The sequence below is a fragment of the Diorhabda sublineata genome, chromosome 6, assembly GCF_026230105.1.
Source record: "Diorhabda sublineata isolate icDioSubl1.1 chromosome 6, icDioSubl1.1, whole genome shotgun sequence".
Taxonomy (NCBI): domain Eukaryota; kingdom Metazoa; phylum Arthropoda; class Insecta; order Coleoptera; family Chrysomelidae; genus Diorhabda; species Diorhabda sublineata.
In genome coordinates, this window is record NC_079479.1 from 8,726,050 (window position 1) to 8,747,148 (window position 21,099).

Consider the following 21,099-nt stretch of genomic DNA (forward strand, 5'->3'; position numbering starts at 1 on the left):
AATTTCGGAACATATCGAATTTGGAAAAATATTTTTACATCATTTAAAAATCAATGATGATCCAAATAAATGACAGTGAATTGCTCTTACCATAATCATTTGGAGCAGTCATGGCTTGTAAAATTCTGAATGATCTACTGGGAATTGAGCTTCCGGTATATTTTTTGGGTTCCGGTACGACTTGTTCACTAGGATGTACGTATGGTCTTGGGGGTCCATCACCTATCAACGATATAGAATATTTAAAAAAGAAATTTAATGATAATGATATATTGGTAGTTGACGGACAAAATTCAAGGACTTAATTTGATTGATGATAAAATATTACCTTCTATTTGAATTGGAATATTTCTAACTTGAGGTCCTTTTGCCTGCGGCATTTGGGGACTACCAGCAACTGGAAAACATTATTAGTGATTAGTGTTATATATGTTAACTTTTATAACAATAGTGTATAAAATATAAGCGTTTGAAATAGTAAAGAGTTTACCAATCGTGTTAAATATTGGTCAAACATAGTCGTCAATTGATTAACTCTTCCTACGTCTTTTATACTTAATATTCTGTTATGGTCAAATATTTTATTAATCATCTAAGCTTTTATCAAAGTTTTCGCTACTTTATAAATCTCTATCAATTCTTCAAAACCACGTTTCATGGTTATATATTACTACCACTACACTACACTTACAATTCCTATTAGTGCAGGTATTCAAGCTCAAAATGGTGTTAAATCTTCGAATCCTTTAATGCAGCTTCGACTTTTCTGAAAATCTAGAATTAAGCTCATCCTACCCTCCATATCAAGATCTACAAGATCGCAAGGTGTGCAAATTGTTTTTAAGGAGTGAAGACCACCCCTTATAGAAAAATATTATCTTAACGTATTGTATAACAGAAAATTCATATATTTTGAAGTATTAAATCTTAAAAATCTTTGAAAACTACACTTCTGATGAAAATAATATAGGAAAAAATCTGTGAGAAATTCATAGCATTTTAAAAAAAAATTAATTGGTTATTAATTTTTATTATTCAACCCTTAGAAACTACCCCTTTGCAATGAATGAAATAAAAATAAATCTAATGACTGCCAACTTTTAGATTTTGCATTCTTTTTGGTAATAAAGTATCTTGTCTCTACTTGAAGTAATTTTTAATTGTCTATACCTTGTCAACCCTTAAGAACCACCCCTTTGATAAAAAATAATAAAAAATTTTCAATGACTGTTAATGTTTTGATTTAAAATTCTTTCGGTATGCAAGAGTATTTTCCAAACACAAAGTGATTTCATCCATTCTCTACACCCAGATACCCCTTAAGAGCCACCCCTTTACCAAAAATACAATGAAAAAGTAGTGTTCAATGACATTCAATGTTTTGATTATACATTTTTCATGAATGAAAATTCATTTTCTGTCGTAAAAAAAATAAAATTTCTATTAATAACAAGATTTACAGTTAATGGGAAAAAACCCACTTTTAAAAAAAATTATGTATATATATACGTACATAGTAGATTATAAGTATATCATCTCTTGGTACTTTCAAATGTACCTACAGACAACTAAGCATCAACAGAAAAAATCCGTGTGCCAAAATTTGATACTTTTTAATGTCTTATAATTCACAAAAAAAATTTCATGTTTTGAGACCCTCCACATTTTATTAATAAAGGGTCAAAGTGCTGTGGATAAGCAAACCTCGCATTATAATGATTTGGTTATAACTCCGTCAATTTTTATGCTACAAAAAAATAAAAAAAAAAACCAAAATAATCGTCATAAAAATGATCCAATTTGACTGTTTATTTGTTTTTGTATCTCTTAGAATTATGGACAAAAAATGAACAAAAAATTTTTTTTGAAAAATCAATAAAAAAAGTATCATTCAATAAGTTTAATTTTGATTTTCAATGAAATGGCATTAGTTTTAGTGCCTTTTTTTAGCTTCAACTATTTTACAACAAATCTCACTGAAATTTTGGTCAAAACTATATATGACATTTTTCACTTTGCTAAACTTTTGATTTATGTGGCTGTTTTTGGTGAAAAATTTTCCATCCCCGAAAAGAGGTTGCACACTTTGGCACCATGTAGATCTCGCTTTTTGGATACATACCTATCAAAATTTCAAATAAATCGGTGTTGCAGTAAAAAATTCGGAGGGGAAATGCTTGAATACCTGGTCTATATTGTCTGACGGGTCTTTTTATTTATTTATTTCATTTAAGTTAAAGCGTTCTAACAGTGAGTTTTGAGGTATTCTTTGCGTAAATATTGTCAGACCTGAACCATATAATATATTCAATATACTATCGTAATATTATTTATATTTCTGATATTAGCATTAAAAAGAAAAAATATGATTTCAACTTCGATAAACTGCCTAGATTTTCTCAGTACGAAACCAAGGTTCCTAGAGGCTCCACCAAGAATAATGTTAATATGCTCAACAAAGTTTAATTTAGTATTAAATGTAACAACAATGTCTTAGAATGTTGCAAACGTTTTAAGTTCCGCTTATATTAGCAGGGGTAGAATCACAGTTTTTTATTACACCTTGCAGCTCAATCTCGACATTGATTGCATGTGGTCTTTAAAAGATAAGAAATATTCATTGATTTTTTGGTAAAATTTTTCTATTTTATTCTTGACTATATTAATTATAACATCTTTGTTAAAATTTTTATCAATACTGGATAGTACATCTTCAAACTTATTGGAAGAGGCTGCTTCTGTCAATATAAATTTTTTGTGACAATATTCACATACTTATAGTAAATTTGCTTAACCAGTGTTTCTAACTCAGTAAATCTTATACAGGTCATATGAAACCATCTCTGGTACAAGGACCATCGCAACCAACTAAGCCATCAGGCTTAGATTTCCGACATTTCGCACAATCAGACATCTTTAATCATCAAATTCCAATACTGTCTGACGGGTGTTGCGATAACCAAGTTATTGTTATAAGGAGCTTAAGGTGAAACAGTTTACCTACAGCCTGGAGACCAGAACTTGTCTAAACGAACGTCTTTCAATATAAAAGTGAGTGCTGATGTAATGGTAGTGGTGAATACTGTGCTCAGTATAAATATCACCAACGGCTCTAGACATACCAACTTAAATGGTTCTGTAGGATATACTTCTAAAATGATATATAATAAAAAGAGTGACCCAGTCATGTATTAGTATATTATATACCCTCCACCATTATGTATGAAAAAAAATATATACCACTTTCATCTAGAAATCTAAATACTTTTGAAGGAATATGTCCTCCTCTATATCTTGGATTTTCTTCGTCTCGAAAATAAAGGTCTAAAAATGTATGAGGACAATGTAAACAATCAGTACAATTAATATTGATATATTTTACAATAAACACTTGAATGAATTATTGTTAAGTCAAAATATCCATAGATTTCTATAAACAGTGGATATTTTTCTATTAAGTTTGGACTCAACCATATGAAAATACATTTGAACCTACCAAATGAGAACGACACTGGCAGAATTGTCATTTTACCATAGAATTTTTCAATTCTGCAATACATTTTATTTGAATTGTGTATTTTGCCGTATACAGACTTGGGCAAGATTTTGTGAGCTGCCAGATCTCGTGAGTTTTAAGTTATAAAGGTGTGCATAAAACATTTTATTTTTCTGTTTAAGGTTTAATATCAATAAATAGATACATATTAGAACATAATAATTCTAACAATAAAATCAATTTATTTTATGCTGAATAGCTGACAAGATAAAAGTAATTTAACAATATTTTTGATCAAATGATACTGGAATATGCAAATATAGAAAGAATTATTTGTAATATGCAATCATTAAACTATATGTTTTTTCAGCTTTCAACCACCTTGATATATTCCCTAGATTATGTTTGAAGATATCTAAATATCCGCTTGACTTTTCAATGCGAGCAAGCTTTTTATTAGTATTAAGCAATCGCGGTACACTGTAGATACATTTCTCATATTTAACCTTTCATGAAGAATACTGCATATCTGTTCAGTTGAAAAAGACACTGTATCAGATATCTCAGGTACTCTTATTTGGTGATCGTTAAGAACAAGATTTTATCAACAATTTCTGGAGCGGTAATAGTAAATGACCGTTCCAGGTGTACAGCATCATTAGTATTTTTCTACGACAACTTATGAAAATGACAAATTGCACAGGTTTCTGCGATTTTGCACATTTTCAAGCATGCGCAGTATAGATAAAGTGTCTCGAACAAGAGAAAATGAATATTGTCGGCCTCGTAACGTAGGGACGTCCTTTTCCCATATCAACTGTCCATAAAGGAGTATTACATATATGGTGTGAATAAGAACTGTACTGAAATGCTTCTTTTTCTTATTTTATACACTGCCGAGCAAAAAATTGAGGTTACTTCAGAAATTGCGAATAATTCAGAAATTGCGAACAATTTTAGCATCAATATTGATAAGATTTGACAGCTGTCATTCGATGTATTAGAGTACGACTTTCATGAAAAATGTGGCTTTGCGCTAATTGAACATTCACATTTCCCTTGCGTGTTCTCCAGTTTTCTGTTGATGCTTTGTGTAAAACCTAACGATTGCAAAGTGTAGTAATTTAACAGGTCTATAATGCCTTTAGATCCGATTGTTGTGGCAAGAATTGTTGCACTGTTAAAAGATGGTCGAGGGCAACGTAAAATTGCAAAAATTGTTGGTGCTAGTCTTTGTAGTGTGCAAAGAGTGTACCAACATTTTCTGGAAACTGGCCTGATCACTAGAAGATCAGAGTCTGGGCGAAAAAGAGTTACCACTCAACGAGATGACCGTTTTTTGGTGTCCAACGTTAGTGAATGGACCGTTAGAAGAAGACTTCATACTGATGGGCTGTCATGCAGAAGAATGGCTACAGGTCCCACGTTGCAACGCCATCATCGGACTGCAAGATTGACATTTACCAGAGATCACGTTCGTTGGAATGGTAATGACTGGAGCTGGGTATTGTTCTCAGATGAGTCGCGTTTTCGCCTCACTGGGTCAGATGGACGTCGACAAGTGTGGAGAAGACCCGGGGAAATATATGTTGAAGTTTGCATTGACGAGCGTCATCCAATTAGCGGTGGGTCAGTTATGGTTTGGCCTGGGAATCACTGCACAAGTTCGTACAGAGTTGGTATTTATAGAAAATAGCTCCCTAACCTCTCACAGGTACATTACGGAGGTGCTAGAAGACCATATTATGCCTTTCATGATGACTATGGGGGAACGTGGCATTTTTATGCAAGATAATGCGAGGTCACATACAACCAGAATTGTTAGGGAGTATCTGGATGAGGTAGAAATTAGGCGGTTTGACTGGCCAGCCCGCAGTTCAGACATTAATCCCATAGAACATGCATGGGACGAGTTGGGATGACTGACCCGCAGACACACACCAGTACCAAGAACTGCCCAGGAGCGAAGAAGTTTCCTGTTGCAGGAATGGGATAACATCGACCAGAATGTGATTTGCAACTTAATTCAAAGTATGCCGCGCCGACTTCAAGCAGTCATGAATGCAAGAGGAGGAGATACCCGTTATGAGTGTCAAGTTTTTTTATTTTGTTCCTTCCATATCTTCCCTAACAACAAAATGTTGAATTCCGCCCAAATTGTTGCTTTTTCAGAATAAATCATTGAATCCAAGAGAAAAATGCATTTTTCTTTACTATAGAGTATCACATTCAGCTGACAAAAGCAGATGCAATGATGTACAGTTTGCGAATACTATCTGAAAACGTAAAATTTCAAAGAACATGAAAATTTTAATGGGACCTCAATTTTTTGCTCGCCAGTGTATATGGTCTCGAACGATAAAGGGCAGTGTGCCGAAAGGCAAAAGGCCAAATTTAAGAAGACTGAAGAAGTAGGCAATATGATTTTTTGAGGTTAGGTTAGGTTAGTGTTTACAATAAAAAAAAGTTTGTTGTGATTTTTGTTCAAATACATACTAGTGTCTGCAAGATCATTCAAACGTTAAAATTATGTGTTATTACTATTACTGGGTAATATATAAAGTAGTTGAATGAAAATTTATAGTGAAGGAAAACATTCTTCATGATTGTCTTGATTTAACTAACAGGTAAGTTGAAAGTTTGAAAAAAAATATTTCATAATCATTCTTTTCGTTTTTGTTATCTCTACTATTACAAAATGAAAAATATTTTGTAGGATTTTTTAACTTTTCAACACATGTGTTGAAATACTTTTTAACACATGTGTGATATTGTTTAATTGATTTTCTTATTAAAAAAATACGTTTTTTTGAGGAATTTTTTACGTGGTCGTAGGAAAAATCGTGTACACAACTCGTTGGAAAGTGTATTTTGCACAGTAAGTAACTAGTGTGAAATGTATCACTTTCCAAAACGCGTTATGTAATATATTGTTATATGGCCACTTTCGAAAGCAGAAAACCACTTTCAGGATATTTACGTAAATTTTCTTTCCTTTTTTTTATGTGAAAAATAATGATTAATTGATAGCCGCCAAAAAATAATAGCAATGTTCTTGTCAAACTGCGTCCATAAATTCACTTTGAAATAACTCGAAATTCCTTTTTATCCAACAACAAGCGCAATGTCATTGGAATTTTGACATTAAAAACATTGCGGAAACAAACACTATAATTACCGCAGCGAAAAGTCAATCTCCCCTCAAACCGTTCTCGTATTTATTGATATTAAATTCTAAATAGCAAATTACATCTTGTTTATTTAATAAATGTAATAGCATGATGGTAAATTGATTCTATGATGAAAAATATCTTCAAATTTGATAACACGTGATCTTGTGTAGCTGTAAATATCTCGAAAACTCTGATAGAAAAATATCCAATTGCATTGAAGACACGAGTAATTTTTTTAAAATCAATTTTGATATTTTGACTCAAACAGTAGAAAAAAATTAAAAATTGATCTTTCAGTAACATAAAAAATAAATGTGAAAGGTTTATACACGAACGTAATATACACGATTTTTCTGTGGCCTCAAACTAAGCTTCCCTTTTTTACTTTCTAATTTGACTGATATTTTTAAACCTTAACCTTGAGCATTTTTGGCTGTCTGAAGACAGGCACTAGCGGGGGGTGAGAACAATTCAAAGTTTATTTAATTGACCATCATTTTAAGAAATTTGTGAGTGGTGCAGTGTTTTGGTGTGAGAGAATTTTTTTTATTCTGCATATGAGGCCATATCTTCTACAATCGGTCCAATAATGTACGGTGATTTTCAGTTTTACTTGTTCTTTCACTCATTTCAAATCTAATAAACGGAAAATATCAAAATTCATTTCATTGACCATCATTTTGAGAAATTTTTGAGTGGTGCAGTGTTTTGGAGTGACATAATTTTTTTTATTCTGCATATGGGGCCATATCTTCTACAATCGGTCTAACAATGTACGGTAATTTTCAATCTAACAAACGAAAATTATCTTCTGAAACACACATTTTTATTCGACTTCCAGCTGCACTATTTTTTTCGGGAAATTCCTAAAGTATATGTATAAAACAAGTATCAAGGTTTAGTAATCACTAGAACTGTTGACGTGAAACATTGGTTTTACAGTTATATACCGTAATATATGGTATACTTATAATTATTTTTTTTATGTATATCTTACCTTGCCTAAAAGTATTCGTAATATTTTGATCGCCCTCATTAATTTTCATTCTTCTAGTTTGCTCAATGGGTGGTTGACAATTCTGTGTGTATTTTGGAGAATGTTGTGTGACTGGAGCGTTAACAAAATCATCGTCTTCATCGGTATTGGTGAATTTTTGGAGAGCTTTGAACGAATTTGATTGAGAGGGATTAGTTCCCCAGCTCTGTTGGCGATTAAGAACCCTGCAAATCGATTAAAAACATAATAAATTAGAAACATATTTAGCTTGAATAGGTTTAATAATGTATATAAAGAAAAAATGGGTGCAAAAACACAAGTATCTTGGTTCATTATTAAAGCTCAAATGGATCCAGACGAAGAAATCAACATCAGAATTAAAATGGCTCAAAAGGTATTTGTAAAGTACTCCTCAATGTTTGCAAACAGAAATCTAAACCTCCACGTCAGAATAGGATTCATGGAATGTTATGTGTGGTCAGTATGGAGTGTGAACCTGGACTTTGAAAGCTCAAATGATAAAAAAACTTGAAGCATTTGAGATGTGGCTCTATAGACGCATCCTGAAGATACGCTGGACTGACAGAATCACCAACGACGAAGTACTGAGACGCATTGGTCGCAAAAGAAAGCTGTTATTAAGATAAGAAATACATCTTACATAGGACACATATTACGAAACGACCAATACCTACTGCTACAGAACATAATGCGGGGCAGAGTAGAGGGAAAGAAAGGCATCGGAAGGAAAAAGATATCCTGGTTCCGTAACATAAGAGAATGGACGAATCTCAGCATCGGAGAATTGTTTTAAATTGTGAGGGATAGAGACGCATTTAAGAAAGTGGTTGCCAACCTTCAATGAGAAGACGGCATGAGAAGAGGAAGAAGGTATAATAGGAACGATGTAATGAAAATCTATCTGTTAAGGTCGATGTAGAAGAATGTGTCTTAAGAACTGGAAAATCGATTCTGAATTAACCCTATGGTTATATACATATGTAGTTAGGCCAATAATATGTCGCTGACAATTCGAACTATAAAGTTTGACGTCAAAAAAGTAAACCAGAGTTACGCCATCATCAAGTACATGTATTTAAAAGGGTTAAAAGGTAAGCATATTTACGAAGATACGCTTAATACCCTTGGCGATCAATGTCCTTCGTATGCGACCGTGAAAAATTGAACTTCGAACTTCAAAAGAGTCAAATTTTCCATTGAAGATGATGACCGATCGGGAAGGCCAGTTTCTGTGTCAGTCCACGAAAATATCGATGCAGTTCATGGCATGATTTTATCAGACCGTCGAATTAAGCTAAAACGGATATCTGAAGCACTGAATATTTCATACGAACGTGTTCATCATATAGTTGACGTCAATTTGGACATAAGAAAATTCTCAAAAGTTCTCAAAGACCTAAGAAGTTTCGTGTGCAAAAATCTGCTGGAAAAGTTCTTGCTTCAGTTTTTTGGGATTGCCACGGGGTAATCATGATTGATTTTTTGGATAAGGGTAGAACAATAATTGGAGATTACTATTCCACATTATTGACCACTCTACGAGAAAAAATTAAAGAGAAAATACGCGGAAAGCTATCCAAAGGTGTTTTATTTTTGCAGGACAACGCCACTGCACAGAAATCTCATGTTGTCATGAAAAAAATTCATGGTTAAAGGTTTGAATTACTAGAACACCCCTCTTATTAATCAGATTTGGCTACGTCCGACTATCATCTCTTTCCTTAAATGAAAATAAGTTTAAAAGTTTGTAAAGAGCAAGAAGAAACATTTTTTTTAAAGGTCTAAAGACGTTGCAGGTTTGCTGTAATAAATGTATCCAATTAAGAGGAGAATATGTTGAGTAATAAAATATTTTGACATTGAAATTTTGTTTGGTTGTATAGTAGGTTGAGAATTTTTCAATATATCCCCGTAAGTAACATGGAAAGTAAGAACTACTCTTACAGCTATAATGAAACTATTGAATATCGTTTAAACATATTTTCGTTTGATTTCTAGTACACAGAACAATACCTAATGAGGAACTTAGGAAGGTAATCGCAGATCTGAAAGTGGAGATTGTAGTGGCTCATTCCATTGATGAAACAACAACAAAATCTAGCTTCATCAATTAATACAAAACAGCTACACCACGTAGAGAAGATTGGAAGGTGGATGTATAAATGCAAACAGAAACAATCTGATTAGCGATAGCTCAAATACATCCGAAAAAATGAAAGAGCAGGAGTATTGGAAAAAACGAAGAGCAGAACGAACAGCTTTTGCAATAAACCTAACTAAGAATGGAACAGCATATATAATATGAATAGATATCTTCACAGACAGTTCAGTTCATCGCTGAAGGCACACGGTGGACTAGGTACCGGAGCATAAGGGTCGTGAGTGCAACGAAGAGGCACACAAAATGGCCTAACAAACTGTCTTGAAGCCAGAAAATTCAATTGCAGCTCATTGAATGAAGGGGCTACTAAAAAATAGCTGTAGTAACACTTTGGGTTATGGTTTGAGAATCCAGCAAGCTAAAGACAAGCGAATATACTGCCTGATTTCCTTTTTCTATATCATCATCCTCATTTTCTTCACTACTTTCGTTAGAAGATTCACTTTCATTATTAGATATATCTGATTCATCAAATTCTGGATCATAATAAGAGTCTATATCATCATCTCTATCCTCAAGGCAACTGTTATCGCTCTTATAAAGAGGAACTGAAGTATTTATTTGTCATGTGAAAAATTACGAAAAATTTTTGTTGAACCATCAGAAATGAAACTCTTGTAATCCGTTGTGTCGTATTTAAACCACTTATACGACCTTTATAATCTATTGTTTCAAATGTGATGCAAACCAAAAAACACCAGTTTTTATAACAGTTCTTATATTTGCTGTTGTTTTTTTTTATTTTCTTTTTACTTTCAATTCAATAGCTACACACACTTGTTACTTCTTCAGCTGTTGGAAATTAAGTGTCATTATTGAGTTTCATAATACAGTTTCTTGGCTGTAGTTTTTAGATTAAGATATTGAACTTCAAATTCGTGTCATCCTATGTCACAAGAAAGATCAGTGATAATAAGTTTGGCTGATAGATCTATTCAACTATCAGATCCCGAATTTAGATGCTTAGCAAAGCAAAAATTGCATTGAAAGATAAAAATTATCTAGAAAAAACGATAAACTACATATCCAAGAAAAGGTTAAACAGAGACTACAATAGAATTAAAAACAAAACAGAAATGAAGCATCAAAACATAAAACTTTTTCCTTACCATATGTACAAGGACTTTCCAAACAATTATCGAATTATTTCAATAAATCTGATATTAGTATTACTCATAAAGGAAATAAAACATTATTCAAATATTTCACTAAAGTAAAATCTAAAACATCAAAAAACAGAAGAAGTTATATTATATATCAAGTGCCTTGTACTAATTGTGATGCTGTTTACATAGGGCAGACATCTCAGTATACAGAAAATAAACTCAGAGGTCATCAATGCGATAAAAAAAATAGAACTACATTAACCAACCATGAAATATCAAAAAAACATAAATTCAATTATAAAGATTAAAAAAATCTTGAATCGGAATCTAATAGACGAAAAAAAATTTTGAAAAATGGTTCACATTCATACGAACGAAAAAGCTATAATTAAATAATTAAAATAAATTTAAGTAAAATCATAGTTCTATTTTGTAAATTCTAATAAAACTAGAAATAATTTGATTGATTAAGTACTGCTACATATTTAAGATGTAAGGACTAAGAAAAAATTAATTTTTCTCATTAGAACAAAATTCTATTATAATTTTATTCTTATATTGACATTCATGATGAAGGTGATCCATTTATTAATATAAATACGCAATATCATATTTTGATAAAGACTTAAAATTAGTCGAAGCGTCAATTTCTATCTATCTTTCGAAAAGTAATAAGAAAAATTTTGAAACAGAAGGGACCTAAAATTACAATAAATTAGATACGTTATAAATGTTATGCAAAAGTTATAATGCGATTCGATGGTTATCAAAGGGGAGTTTTTATGTAAAAATTGATAATTACAATTAATAAAAAACCAAGATTACCTTCCATCTGCGGCCATTACTCTTACACCTCCTTGATTTTTCGGTCCTAGGTTATTGGGCTGTTTTTGTGGATTCGGTCCTGGATGCTGCAACACTAATGGTTGAGTGACGTACACAACGTTGGGATTGTTGTTAGATGCTGATTGATCTTCATACGGAGCTTGTGGTTTAGTACGGATATTTATACGTATACCTATGGGCTGAAATAACCACGAAAACAATGAGCATTAGGTAATTGAAACAAAAAATAATGGCTACATAAAAAAATTTGTTAATATTCGTAGTAATCACATTGCAAAGAGATACATTTTAAGACAAATTTATTAAAAATTTAAAAGAATGGTTGGGTATCTTCAATAGTAAACAACCTCATTTATTGAAGAGAATAGTTTTGTTCGACATTTTTGCACAAAGCTGAACCGCCTTACGATTTACCTTCTCTAACATTTTTCGTAACCTAAAAAAAGTAAATTGATGCGAAGTGATTTCATACAAATGACGAGGTTGTGGAAGATACAGTCGCGGATTTTGCGCAACTTTCGAAACATTATTGTTTGATGGTTTAAACCAGCTGGAATATCCGTCTGATTAAAGGTGTAGAGTTTAAAAATTAATTAGATTTTTGTAAGATAAATTTGCCATTGAAAAGTCCGTCTTCAGCTAAATCGCTCTTATACTGTATTAAGTACATTCAACTGAAAAGTGTTATGCTTACTTGCTGTTGTTGGTTTGAATCCAGTTTACCGTACGATGGTTGAGTTACTTGTTGATTGTATGAGGGCAGCTCGTATTGTTGTTGATTATTAGGCTCGTTATCTTGCGCCTGTATCCACCGTGCTTCTGGTTGAGAAACGGGAGGAGAAACCTTCTGTAAACATATTACTTTTATAAGAAAAATCAAATAAGAAAAAGTAATGTCTTGATACTAATATACATTATCATTTTATAAAAACCCTACAGACACTTACAATTTTCTACGTCTAATCGATGTTTTTGCCTTTGAACTTTATCATTATGATTATATTTTTTTCTTTTATGCGCGCTAGAAATTCACAAATAGTAAGTACAATTTGTTCCTAGAAATTTCAAATTTGGTTTTTTAGTTCCTACTATTTTGAACTTTTCATTTTAACAAATCGCAATTGTCTCATTTATTTTCAAAATTGTTAATGGGACACGCAATATAATAAGATTAGATAAGAGATTTTCGTAATATATTTTAGTTTTCAGAAGCGAGTCGATATGTCGCTTGTCCAGTTCAAGACTGGCCTAACTCAAAATAAAGCGATTTTCAGTTTTTTGCATAAATTATCTTCAAGTTGCCACTTCTAACTCTGTGCAAGAACGTTTCTTAAAGAACTTAGTGTATCACCCCTAGATGGCGTGCACGTAAGTGGGCCATGTTTGATTTGTGGAGGGTAGGCCGTGCAAGAGTGAATCATTTCAGTTTTGATCCTTGCCACACATAGAGACAGTGGAGTTCTATTGTTCAATAGTTGGTTATTATATGATAAACCAACAGTAAGTAACTTTTTCGTATCACTCTTTAGTCAAAAACTGTACTATTATGATAATGGCTCTATTCTTAGTAACTGGACACACTCAAAACGAGGGCGACAACGGTCACTCTGTTATAGAACGGGCTCTAAAGAAATATAGAAAAGCCTCACCCATCTATATCTCAGAAAATTATATTTCTATCATCTCACAAGCAAAGAAGACACCTCCAGCATACGCTGTCAAGCAAATAGATTTCTCCGAAATCATCGATTTGAAAAAGCTGACAGCTGACTTGACAATAAAGGACGCTTTGTTCAATGAAGACAGTGTTAAGGTACCAATCGCTGATATCTGTGTGATTAAGACCCATGAAGATGGGCCTGGATTTTTTCGACATCATTCTCTCAGCAATATTTCAAATCTATAAACATAGCAAACCAGAACAAGAAACGTCGAAGCAGTTCATCTGCTTCTTGCAGTTTCAGTTTCACTCCAACTGTAACACTCTCCAAGGCCTATACAAGAAAAAGTCTAGTACTTATCACTAATAAAAAAAAGAAGCATTACTTTCTCTTTTCCTGATAAAACCAATGGTGTACCTAGCTGTCACGCCTCTGTGTTACAAAGAGTTTTATAAAAATTTATAAAAGGTGCAAACTAATCGCTTCCCTGTTTTTCCCACATTGTTTGTTATTTTATACTGCTATTAATATTTTCATTTATTTCCAAAGTAATTGTATTGTTGATTTCTTACAATAGTAAACTAATTAGTCCAGTATTTTTTTTCGCTCTTTTTTTAAGTATCTTGGTGTAAAAGTATTTACATGCATTTTTTTCCCAAGTAATTGTATTGTTGAGTTCCTACAGTAGGAAACGAATTGGCTCAGTATTTTTTTTCTCTTTTTGTAGTATGTAGATATAAAATTTTTACATGCATTTATTGTACAAAGTCATATTTTGTAATAAGCTGTGATTATCTTATAATAATGAAAATGCTATCTTACTACTTTTATCTACAATTTGTGATAAAACTGCCTACCAAGTCTGAAGAAAGATGTAGTTACCACTGAGAATAAAGACTCATGACTTTTTTTCACTAAAAATGTCTCAGTAGTGTCAAGGATTTTTCAATTCATGCAGATATATGTTATGTTTTACACTTTTGTTCTTATTTTTATACTTGTTTTATAAAAAATAAAGAGATTTTGAATAATTAATAACTGGAGTTATCTAAAACCTGAAATATTTCGGTGCAAGATAGGATCATCTTGGAGTTTTGCTCATAATTACTTATAAAAAATAATAATGGTATAGAGAGAGGGAAAAACCTCTGTAAATCTATAGAGGAGTACTTTTATTGTAATGATTCGTGCAAAATTTAAAAAATTCGCATAATACAACCATCGGATATCAATTGAAGAGAAAAGCATAAACTTTAATCAGCTCTCCTGAGAAATCGGTTTTTTTGAAATAAACCAGTCTTGAACTGGACAAGCGATGTGTGCAAGTAAATAGTCCAGTCATAAAACAATAGAAAAAATTTATCGTTTTATGTCGTTATAAATTCTTTCACTTATAGTACCGGTATGAATAAAATTTTGTTGTGAAGTATTCTATTTAACAGAAATAATAATTACATTTTATGGTAATTATCTAAAAATCATCCCTCACCCCCCTATAGACTTGGGGTTGTGGGGGGGGTAGTAATAAAGAAAAGTGTTCTGAACACAAAAAAAATTATTCCAGCCGTCGGTCATCCCTTGTTGAAAAAATAGAGAAAGTTAATCATAAAAATTTGACATTTTCGAAATCACGTGCGTTAACAAATTATAAATTTTATTTGAAAATATATAAACAAAATATATAGCTAAATGATGAAAATAATATATGAAAAATATATGGAATTAATTCAGTGGGATTATGAACAATTATAATTGTTAATGAGAATTCAATAACTATTTTTTTGTGGTAAAATAGGGTAAAAAAAGGATCAAGTGGTGTGGCGGGGCAGTGTTAAAAGAGCACGGAAAGATGTTGTATAAATAGTCTTCTTGAGTAGAACCCAACCTAACCTAACCTAACTTCAAAACAATGACCGATGGCTAATTCCACCTTCAATATATTATAATCACTTCCCTCTAACACCCCCCACAACCTCAAGTCTATAGGGATGGGGGAAGTTTTTTGGATAATTACCAATTTTATAATTTTCTCAACTGATTTATATATTATCTGGACAAAATATTCTCTTTTTATTTGTTTTTTTTTTAATTTGTTTATCATTTATATACAGATCTATCCCTTCATTAGTTTTTCAGTATTATTTATTTAACTGGTTGAAAGTCTGAGGAGTATTTTCTACTATACACTTTCCATTTTAAATGTAGAGATACTCGATACCAGAGGTATTTGCAGGTCAACCTTTGAGACTACAACTTACTTCTACCAGTTATTATTTTCATTTATTTATCCAAGCCGACAAAGCCGCAAATATTCGGGCGTTCGATCCCTTATTACCATTTCATGTTTCATCTTGATCACTTACAGTTTGGCAAATACAGGAGTGAATGTCGAGAAACGTACGAGAGGCACGAAGTTGAAATGAGAAGTATTATTATCAAAGTATTAAATTCTGTACTCCCCCAGAGTAAAATATATATTCTATCTCGGTATCCAGTAAAAACAATGAAAGTAGGTACCCACTATCTAACAGACATAATAGAACTTACAATAGTAGTCAAGTATACCTGCTTGTGGGACCGTACTAATCCCTACTACCAACATCTAGCAACGCGCATTGACGGGCGTGGCTATTTCACATTCATTCCTGTATTTGCCAAAGTGTACATTTGATTTTGAAAACTCAGAATTCATTGTTTTCGCTTCTTTTGTTAGTCTGTATAGCTGTTCTTTATGATTATTTCAACATAATTAATTTTCACTATACTTTCATAACCTTTCAATATTGAGTTTTTTCTTTTATCCCTGTCAGTATTTTGAAAATATATGAAAAAGTTCAATTTATATCTAGGTACCTTTTTTCCCTCAACATTGTTACAAACTTGGTTATCTCTTTTTGCCCAAGAGGGTACCTCTTCTTGAGTTTTTTTTGTTTGCCAAGGTCTAGGTGCTTCTCTCAGAGGAGGTGTCTGCAAACTTGGTGAATCCACATTTCTTTCAGGTGGTGTAGGTGGTGTCACGATACGTTTCTGTTGTTGATTAATAGGGGGTATATACAACGACCCCAAATTTGCAGTGCTAGTTTTTACTTCTTGATTTCCATTACTTTGAGGTGTTGTTCGTTGCCGATCTATGACTGTTGGCTGATACCTAGACTGCTCAATAACAGGTTCTGAATAATTTTCTCTAACAGGAATATTCTGATTAGTAGGTACTTGAAACTGTTGTTGTTCTACAGGGGATTGCGGCATCTGTGGGTTATACTGTTGATGTGGTTTGTATGCTTGTTGTGGTACAGGCGAGATTGGTGCTGCTACTGGTTGAATTCTGAAAAAATAATATGAATAAGTTGGTCATTGGGTACTGTTGAGAAACTTTATGATAAATTTGAGGCTGTTTGCGCTTAAAAATTTAGATCAACTGCCATAGAAGGATGGCAGTACTCAAATTTTGTAAATATCCATAAGAGAGTGATTTAAGCTTGAATTAATCTTACCTTCTTCTCTCTTTAGAGACAAAGAGAAGAAAAACAACTTGAAGTAAGAATTTCATCAAAAACCAGGGTAACTATAAGAAACCTTAAAATTTTTCATGGAACAACAAGTATGTAGGAGAAAATGTTGAAAATATCCGGTAACGAAAATTTCAAGGGGGTGGTTTGACACAAGACTCACTGTACACAAGTTGACATTATCTGTCCAAATTTTACAATAATCTCACTTTACATTACTTTAAAAAACTTATATTAAGAAAACTGTTCTCGTTTTTGATTAAATATGTGTTATTGAAAATTACTTTTTACGTGGAAAAACAATTGAGGAAATCCAGGAAAAGTATCGTGAATATTTTGGAAGGACTCCATTCCATGGGTTTTCAGGTGTTGATAGTCATATGACATATGAACACAGATGATGCATGTACTCAATTGAATAACAACCAAAATCATTAAACTTCATATTCATATCAAATTGTCATATTGAAGGTTGTTTTTTAGAAGTCATGCTATTGAAATTTTATGAAAAATGTATTTTTCCGCAATTCCCCTTTAACTGATGATTCCTTAATGATGAATACGCAATTATTCGAGAGCTTAGGATACATATTAAAAATAGTACACTATGGCATTTGGGTGTTCGACTACACACTCTCACAATTATAATATTTATTAGTTTTGTTGATGAATTATCTTGATTTAGGCTTCCATTAATTAAAACTTTGTATAAAAACAGATAAAATCTTGACTTTCCGATCTATTTCAAGTTTTATCAAAATATTTCGATAAATATCATTCATAATCTAACCAATAAGAGGCTTCAAGGTCATTGTTGGTGTAACCAATGAAAATTCACTGTCACCTATAGTGACAATTTAAATAACAGGATTCAACAAAACTCCATATTTATGTCAAGGGTCAATTTGAATATTGATTTTTGAATCGAATGTATTATAATCAGGGACTGAAATTATGGTTAAAGTTCAGTGTAAAAATATCTACAGTATAACAGTAACAATTACTTACATTTATAAGTTTAGATTTGAGGTGTCTTGAATTTTGTTATTAAAATTATTGAAATCATCAAATTCAAAAATCAATATCAAAATAAATCCATTTTCTCAGTTAAAAAAATAATGGTGAGAAGTTTTTCTGGTGCAGGTGAGAGCAAATCCCATGCTGGTTCGAATATATTGTCAATAAATCATAAACATGATAATATTGAACTTCTTAATTTATTCGAAAAATATAATTATTGATTTTGGTTGCTATTGAAATCTTTGTTAATTTTCATTAGTTAGATTATGAATAAAATAAAATTTTTATAGGTTAGATGCGTGATATGAATAATAATTGATATATCTTCCAGAAGTTAATGGTTAGGTTAGGTTAGTTTATTGAAATTTTATCAACTTAGTAACACTAAGATTAATTTAATCAAACAAATGAAAAATAGAGTTTGATCCAATATTTCGTAAAAAAAATCTTATAATACTTTACATTCTTTTTTATGAAAACTGATATCTCTTATATCTTTTAAAACGAATTCTATATAATACATCTGACACTGACTTTTACATCAGACAACAAAAAATAACTACTCCTGACATTGCTGCCTTACCTATTTATATACTCTTACTATATATAAAATCAGGAACCCTGAACATTGGTCATTCTAAGAGAACACTCACCAATCTGATAAACTAATAGCAAATTATAATCCAATAAGTATTTTTTAGCGTTACATAATTTTTAAGAAGGTAATTTTATGAATGCTAAATCTGCCAAAGTTTTGACAACTGAGAATAATTACGAAAAACGCCTATTTTTAGAAACAACATATATTGCCCAAAATGGTCAATAAATGAATAAAAAAACAGGTTTAACTAGCCTTAGTGTAATTTATGCATATTTTTGGATATAGAAAGGAACAAATTCTTTAAAAAAAATTCAACGTCATCGGTAACCAACTAAACTTACTTAACCTATGAAATTCAACTTCACTCATGCAGACCTAGCCCATAAAAATTGTCATTTATAATTTGAACAATGAATATTCAGCTCCATCCATAACGACCGGCCTATAAAAATTAAATGTCATTCTTAATCTAACAAATGAAAATTAAAGATTTCAACAGCAACCAGAATTAATAGACTATCAAGAGACAATTGTTAACTAATTAATTTCCTATTTATGAATACATAGGTGTTCGAAAGCTTGGAAACACATTAGAGCTGTAACAATTTAGTATTCAATTTTGCCAACTCTCATGTTCATGCTCAATGGCTAAGAATGTTTAACTTTTACATAGACAATTTGTACAATATAAAGATGGCAGAAATGAATTTTTCAATTTATTTTAACTCGATAAAATTTATGGTTTAGGAGATATGTAGATACTCAGATCGTTGTACATGCCAACGAAACCGTTCGCTACATTCTGAAGAAAAATTATTATAAAGTGTGATTATTTATTGAAAATACTTACAGGATGTATTAAAACACAATCAAACACTTCTAATTGAACTGTATACTGTCAAACATAGTGCTACTCACATAATGTAGAAATAGTTAGTTGGTTGGCCCACAACTTATTAAATAAAAACAAAAAGAAAACTATAATAAATGTTAAAAGTGGTATAGTCAACGAAGGATATTTCTTTGCACTTGGAAGAGTATTCCCAGATTCTGCCTTATAGAACGTCACAATGGAAGTTTATTGTATCGATCATTTTGTTTACCGGTATTGCATATAACAAGCTTCTAAGCTATTCCTTTTCAAAAAAATCCATTGTTTTCAATTCATGAGAATGTGGTAGCCATGCAAAATGACCTCCCCGGCCAATCCACCTGATAGGAAAATTTTATTTTTTATATTTTAATTATTAATCTCTTCCAAGATTTTCCTTATACTAATAATATGATCTTCGATAGTATGTAGTACAAATGTTTATTTATTTATTTATTAGTTCTCCAAAAAATGTTTGGTTTTGTTTCAGTATTTTCAATAAATGATTACAATTTATGATAATTTTCTTCATGTTTTTTTTTATGGCGAATGGTTTCCTTGGCGTGTACAACGATATAAAAATCTACATATCTCTCAAAGCATAAATTTGCTAGTTAAACAAAGAGTACCTTTTTCTTAAAAAATCGATTGAAAAATTCATTTTTGCTATATTTAGATTGTACAGGTTATCTTCTTAAAAATCACGGATTGTTAACTATTGGGCCTCCCCTGGCCTTCAGATAGTAGTGTAGAATAAATTTCGTCCAACACACTAAATGGACATACATAATCATCCAATCAAAATTCATAATGTTCGAATGTATAATTTAGAAAATATACTTCAATATAAGGTCTGGATTCGCAACTTTAAAGACCTATAAGTCAGAAACGAGGGGTCGTAAGAGAGATTTTTAATGCCTTAGCATTATTTTCACGTGTCATCACTCTCGAATGGTTTGAATCTCCAATGGCTCGCAATTACAAGGAGAGGCAGTAACTACTGACTAGTTATAACCTACATTAGTCAGTATTTACAACCTCTCCTTGCAATTGCAAGCCAATGGGGACGTTAATATCGACAAAAGGGTTGATTGACATCACGCTCTCTAGAATAGTTGTAATTCAATATTCGTCGAGGCATTAGCCAGGAAAATATTTGTTTTCTCCTACGAAGAACGGCAGAATATTCAAAGTCATTTTGAATATTGATTTTGAATCCTATTAATTAGAAATTTTTACAGGAATTAATACGATTCAAAATCATTCAAAATCTTAATTAATTATTCCCCATACTGACGTTAATATTGACAAAAGGGACGATTGACATTACGCTCTTTAGAATAGTTGTAATTCAATACTCGTCGAGGCATTAGCCTGGAAAGTAGTTGTTTTCTCCTTCGAAGAACTGCAGAATATTCAAAGTCACTTTGAATATTGATTTTGAATCCTATGAATTAGAAATTTTTACAGGAATTAATACGATTCAAAATCATCGAAAATCTTAATCAATTATTCCCCATACTGACGTTAATATCGACAAAGTATCGATTGACATCATGCTCTCTACAATAGTTGTAATTCAATATTCGTCGAGGCATTAGCCAGGAAAATATTTGTTTTCTCCTACGAAGAACGGC

General features: G+C 31.8%; 1 protein-coding gene across 3 annotated transcripts in view; it reads right to left on the bottom strand.

Annotated features, from left to right (window-relative positions):
* The window catches only part of LOC130445707 (uncharacterized), a 104,443-nt gene that overhangs the window by 3,096 nt on the left and 80,248 nt on the right, over positions 1-21,099 (bottom strand). For all 3 annotated transcript variants that reach the window (XM_056781529.1, XM_056781527.1, XM_056781528.1), the window contains 6 exons: positions 16,315-16,786; positions 12,495-12,647; positions 11,780-11,979; positions 7,667-7,890; positions 329-397; positions 91-222 (listed from right to left, as the gene is read on the bottom strand). In XM_056781529.1, coding sequence (XP_056637507.1) covers positions 91-222; positions 329-397; positions 7,667-7,890; positions 11,780-11,979; positions 12,495-12,647; positions 16,315-16,786 — 1,250 coding nt within the window. The remainder of the gene's footprint in view (positions 1-90; positions 223-328; positions 398-7,666; positions 7,891-11,779; positions 11,980-12,494; positions 12,648-16,314; positions 16,787-21,099) is intronic.